This window comes from Oncorhynchus mykiss, chromosome 12, assembly GCF_013265735.2.
Source record: "Oncorhynchus mykiss isolate Arlee chromosome 12, USDA_OmykA_1.1, whole genome shotgun sequence".
Taxonomy (NCBI): Eukaryota; Metazoa; Chordata; class Actinopteri; order Salmoniformes; family Salmonidae; genus Oncorhynchus; species Oncorhynchus mykiss.
The window spans coordinates 65,906,581-65,912,779 of NC_048576.1; the positions used below are offsets into that span (position 1 = coordinate 65,906,581).

Sequence of the window (6,199 nt, forward strand, 5' to 3'; positions counted from 1 at the left end):
ACACATTTATTTAATTTTAATATATTTCATTATTACAATAACAAACATTTCCTATCAGGTTGCAATAATAAATACAGTATGCAATGGCCTTCATGAATAAAAAAAAATGTACGGATACATTGATACATTAGGCTATGTATAGCCTAAGTCAATCACATAACTATTCAGAATAAAAAAATATTTACTCCTCGGAGTTGTGAATACATGACTACACAATAAATAAATACGTTAAAAAAACAAATAAGTAAACATGTAAAAAGATATAGTTAGATATATGAATAGATAAATAGATATATAAATAACAAATATCTACACAACACACACATAACGCTCATTTGCTACTTAATGTTGTGTCTAGTCTTTGTAGGTGTGTCAGCACCACTGTCCTTATGTCTTCCCAGCCGCTCGCGCTGTAATCCTGCATAAACGAAATACACTTGTTAATATTTTAGAATAGACACATATTGTATCATCACATAAAAACATCCAGATTTGGTGAATGTACTCTCTTTGTAAGACAAATGGATCAACCTACCTCGCGTTTCAAGAAATGCTTCAGGAACTTGAAGTGAAGGCTCATCTTTTTGTTCACTCTGTTGACAGATTTTGACAGTCTAGTTTTCATAGCCTTTACCTGTTAGAACAAAATACAAATCATTCATTTAATATTATGTTTTGAATAACATGTAACCACTTATATTTTAATTAAGAAGGATAGTATAATGTTTTCCTTTTTGCATTACTGTTAAAGAGGCGAAAATCACAAATGACATACGCATTGGTCCAGCTCCGAGGTCTGGCGATAGAGGTCATTCATAAACTTGTCAACTCCTTTCTGGTCCCAGGCGGTGGACTCATATTTACCACTGCTGTACAATTTCTTTATAGCGTTCAGAGTATGCGAAATGAAGGCAATCTGTTCGTCAGCCTAGAAGAAGAGTGATTTGTATTAGTATATGCCTTATGAATTGATGGCAAATATCGAAAAATTATAGCAAATTGTAAATTCGTTATAACCTAATTATATACTTTGCATTCGGAAAGTGTTCAGAACACTTCACTATCTGTACATTTTGTTACGTTACAGCCTTATTTTAAAATGTAATAAATATGATTTCATTCATCAATCTACACACAATAACCCATAATGACAAAGCCAAAACATGTTTTTCGACATTTTTGCTAATTTATGAAAAACAAAAACAGTTTTTTGCTTCTTCATTTTGGGATATTGTGTGTACATTGATGATGTTTTTTTATTTATTTGTAATCCATTTTAGAAGTGGTCTGTAACATAACAAAATGTTGAAAAGGTGAAGGGGTCTGAATACTTCCCGAATTCAGTGTTTAATCCACTCTTAGAAAAAAAAGAGTTATGGATAGAACAAAACATTTTTTATGCATATTTCTTACCTTGAAATTATTGACTTGTCTGTATTGTTTGTCAGGGAAAGTGATCTGAGGTCCTCGAGAGACTTCATGACCCTGAGATGCCAAAAAATATAAACAAAATATTGCATTATTATTATTGTACAAAAAGGAGTCAGGTAATTTCAATGAAACACAGCAGCTCATGACATGTTGAAAAGATGACAAGAGCTCAATGACCAGGAACAAGTGATTAAACATGACCCTATATCCTACCATTTTCTGAAGCATCGTTATGGTGTTGTTGCTGAACACTTGGAACATGCTCGGAGACCGAGGCAGTGTCTTCATCCATGTGCATCCGATGGTTTTATTCCAGGTGCAAATCGTCATGATCAAGCACATCCAAAAGCTGATTGAACCCATTTTAGCGTAGGTCTACTGTAGTTCTCGGTCTGTCCGCAATCAACGTTGGTGCACTTCCGAAAGATAGACTACTTCGTATAATTCCGACAAAAGTAAGTTGTCCGCAACGGATAAAGATATAACGTGTTCTTCCTGACTGATCAATACCAGTTCTGCCACCCAAGTTCTTCCATGCTCCAACCTGTGTCGATCCTTTATACAACGAGTCTGCAAGGTGTTCCAAAAGTGAAAGGTGGAAGTTCCCTTACACTTTCATACCTGAGTGTTGTTGTACGTGTGGAGAAAATGCATCGAAAGGACAGGTGCATCGCTCGAATAATTGTTACATCTTCAGCTATTTGCTATTTTATCATGAAATTTTGACCTTTCAACCAGGATTATTTTGATGAAAAAAATAAACATGTGAATCCATCGGACTATGGCCGAAATAAATATCACCATATAGAACACATTTAGTTTGGCCTTTCACTTCGAAAACCAAAGTATTTAATGTTTGAAAACGCAACACCTTTTCAGTTGCACACAGAAACTTTGGTGTCAACTACGTTGTAACCACCTGCTTATAGGGTAATTGTGGTTTGTGGACCCCAACTGTCTATGTAAAGATACAGATCAACCTTGTATGGGTTGTATGAATTACACACTCAACATTACTTTATTTCGTTTTAGAAACAGGTTTGGGTGGTCTGAAATATTTTGATAGACCCCCTTCTATATGCTCCCGGTTTTCAGAAAAAGACACTGGTAGCCTATGAAGTGCACAGGTAGAATTGACTTTGGGAATACTGCTTAAATTTGAGCCTATATTGCGGGGGCTTTTGAATCTGGGCCATTAGGAATGTGTGCGTATGATACTTCTTTCACGTAGATAATCTGTCTCTGTATTCAATAGTCTTGTCTTTAATGGGCTTGTAAATACATATTTTATTTATTCCTCCGGTTATGTAAGTTGATGGGACCTCTGCATCTATTACCTTTCCTCCCCAGCGACTGAAGAGTATAGGCTTTGTTTTAAGAGCGATTGGTACTCTCCATTGAACTAACATTCAAAATATAATAATGATTATGTTGCAGTATATACTTTATATTATTAATAACTACATGAATAAACCATTTTTTACAGTGATAACATGCCACAATTATATGATATCTTGTTTAAAAGTGTATTGTGAAGGCTTTTGTTGTTTTTCATTGAAGATGATGTTGGTATGGTATTATGGTAACATTTCATTGAGAAATTCGTCTTCATTAATCGGTTCATTCAGGTCACACATCTTTACAAAATTACTAGCACATTTCTAACAAATATAAGCTGTGTGTGCGTGTGTTTATTCAAATATTATACACACTCTAGAAAAGGGTTCTATATAGAACCTTCAGGGGTGATATATATGAAACAATCAATAAAACCCTTTTTGGTTGTATCTATAACTTTTTACTTATAAAGAACACTATTACTTATAAAACATGTTTTAATAAACTTATGCAAAATGTAACTACAACATGCTACCATGACACGTACATTCTTGGCATTTTTAAATTCTTCTGAAAATGTCTCAGGATGCCCTCTATTTCAACTCTCAAGACCTCCCGTGCGCACGAACTGATTTCTGAAAGAAAAAGCAGGAAACGAATATATTTTATTTTATTTTAAAAAGAAACATGGCACACATAGGCTTACATCATAGGTATAGGGACCCAAAAACAAACAAAAAAGTAAACATAGGAGATGTTTTACCTCATGTGAAAGAAAGTCATCCAGCTGTTTGAAGTAGTTCTTCACCTTATCTCCAATGCGAGGGTTAAGATGCACACTCATGTTTCTAACCCGGGAAAAATAGTAAACATAACAAATAACTTTAATATGAATTTCCTTGTGAATAATATTAATACAATGAATTACACGGCTACTATGATTAATAAGGTAATAGCCTACTGTGCAATGCAATGAACAAATACAACATCACCAAGTCTCCTCCCTTTGCCCGGTGTCCCTAAGGTCCTACAGACTGCAAGGCCCTGTTTACAGAAGTCTTCCGGCACTACGGGGTGCCTGAGGATATAGTTTCTGATCGGGGTCCCCAGTTCACTTCCCGGGTTTGGAAGGCGTTCATGAAGCGTCTGGGGGTCTCGATCAGCCTGACCTCTGGTTTTCACCCTGAGTGTAATGGGCAGGTGGAGAGAGTGAACCAGGATCTGGGCAGGTTTCTGCGGTCGTATTGACAGGACCGGCCTGGAGAATGGGCGAGGTTCGTTCCAGAATTCACTTCGCCACTCCTCCACGGACCTGTCGCCGTTTCAGTGCGTGTTTACGGTCCGGAGGAGAGGTGTTGGGTACCGGTGGGGGGCATCTTGGACCCATCTCTGCTGGGTGAGTTCCACCGCCTCCATCCTGATAGCCCTGCACCTCGCCCTCTGGGTCGTCCTCGAGGCCTGCGTCCACGTCCACCAAAGGTGGCTCCTCTCTCTGTTCGGGCGGCGCTCGGCAGGTCGTCGTCACCGGTCTACTAGCTGCCACCGATCCTTTTTTTTCTCCCTTTTCTTTTGGTTATGTTTGTTTTGTGTTTCACCTGGTTTCATTTTGGTTAATTAGAGGGGATATTTAATCTCGCCATTTCCTTTGGGTTATGTGCGGGATTGTTTTTGTTTGACTGTCAGTAAGTTTTGGGTTGCGTTTTCTCTTGTTCATTTTTTAACAGGTGTTTTTTCCCTGGACTGTGTTTTAGTATGGTTTGTGGCTACTGTTGTAGTCCGGAGTCCTGTTATTTTGAACTTGTTAAACGAAACGCCCTTTTCTTTCGGAACTTGTTTTTCCTGCGCCTGACTCCACACCCACATCTCCTTGGGGAGATCTGACATATTTTCTGAAATTACAACACTTTTTGTAGATACCCCCTCCATTTTAGGGGACCAAAAGTATTGGGAGAAATGAACTTATATGTGTATTGAAGTAGTAACACGTATTTGGTCCCATTTTGATAGCTCCCAATGACTAAATCCAGTTTGCGACTCTACAAACTAGTTGGATGCATTTGCTGTTTGTTTTGGTTAAGTTTCAGATTTATTTTGTGTCCAATAGAAATTAATGGTAGATCATGTTTTGTGTCATTTTGGAGTCACTTTTACTGTAAACAAAAGAAGAATATGCTTCTAAGCACTTCTACATTTATGTGGATTCTACAATAATTTTTGATAATCGTGTATGAATCTTTGAATAATAAGTGAGAAAGTTACAGAAGCTAAAATATTATACCACAAGGACAAAATAAACTCTTACCATTACAACGTTACTTAAAATGATAAGGTTGTCTGTGATGAGATACAAACTCGCTGCCTTTCGTTTGCTAGACGTTCACGTTATATGCCTACCCAGATGCACAAATAGATTGTTTTTTTGCGTTGTTTGTCATTTATTTTTTTACTTGTCTTGGCACCACACCTCTCCCTCTCCCTCTCCCTACCATCTCTTACGACCGGAAATATCTACTGGACATCAGAACAGCGATTACTCACAACGAACTGGAAGAAGCTTTTTTCTTTACAAGTCTGACGAGAAAGACATACTGATTTCCCAGGAACTCATCACTAAGCTAAGGACCCTGAGATTAAACATCTCCCTCCGCAACTGGATCCTGGACTTCCTGATGGGCCGCCCCCAGGTGGTAAGGGTAGGCAACAAAACATCTGTCACGCTGATCCTCAACACTGGGGCCCCTCAGGGGTGTGTACTTAGTCCCCTCCTGTACTCCCTGTTCACCCAATAACTGCGTGGCCAAAACGACTCCAACACCATCATTAAGTTTGCTGACAACACAAAGTGGTTGGCCTGATCACCCACAACGACCAGTCTAAGGAGGAGGTGAGAGAACTGGCAGTGTGGTCACCGGCTTTCTAATCACCACCGATCCATGTTTCATTTTCATTTTGTTTTGTCTGTATTACACACACCTGGGTTCTCGCCCCCGGAGTGTATCACGGAACAGCTGCCGGGTGCCAGGGGTTCCTACTCCAGCTGGAGCTCTACCTGACAGCTGTTCAGCCGGCCCCTTTGGGACGTGAGCTCCTTCATCTCCTGCCTGACTGGAAAAGACCTGGAGTGGGCCAACACCATCTGCGGAAGGGAAGGCCCGACTCTGGATGACTACGAGTTTTCCCCTCATTCCCAGCATAAGGCGCTAGTAGATTCAGGCGCAGCTAGGAACTTTATTGACCTCTCCTTGGCACATAGATTAGGGATCCCTATTGTTCCTGTTGATGTTCCCTTACCTGTACATGCCTTAGATAGTCGTCATTTGGGGTTGTGGCTAATTAAGGAGGTCACAGCTCCCATTGCTATGGGAACACAGGGGGGTCACGAGGAGAAACGAGGACTCTCCTGCGTTTCCTGTTGTGTTGGGCCTTCCCT

General features: G+C 39.4%; 1 protein-coding gene across 1 annotated transcript; it reads right to left on the minus strand.

The window, feature by feature from the left end:
- Nucleotides 1–331: 331 nt before the first annotated feature.
- Nucleotides 332–1,794, minus strand: LOC118937891 (interferon a3-like). Its single transcript, XM_036939662.1, has 5 exons — nucleotides 1,645–1,794; nucleotides 1,414–1,485; nucleotides 776–928; nucleotides 536–634; nucleotides 332–418 (listed from the first exon to the last, which is right to left on the minus strand). The coding sequence occupies exons 1-5, from the start codon at nucleotides 1,792–1,794 to the stop codon at nucleotides 332–334; spliced, it is 561 nt and encodes a 186-aa protein (XP_036795557.1).
- Between the last annotated feature and the right edge of the window lie 4,405 nt (nucleotides 1,795–6,199).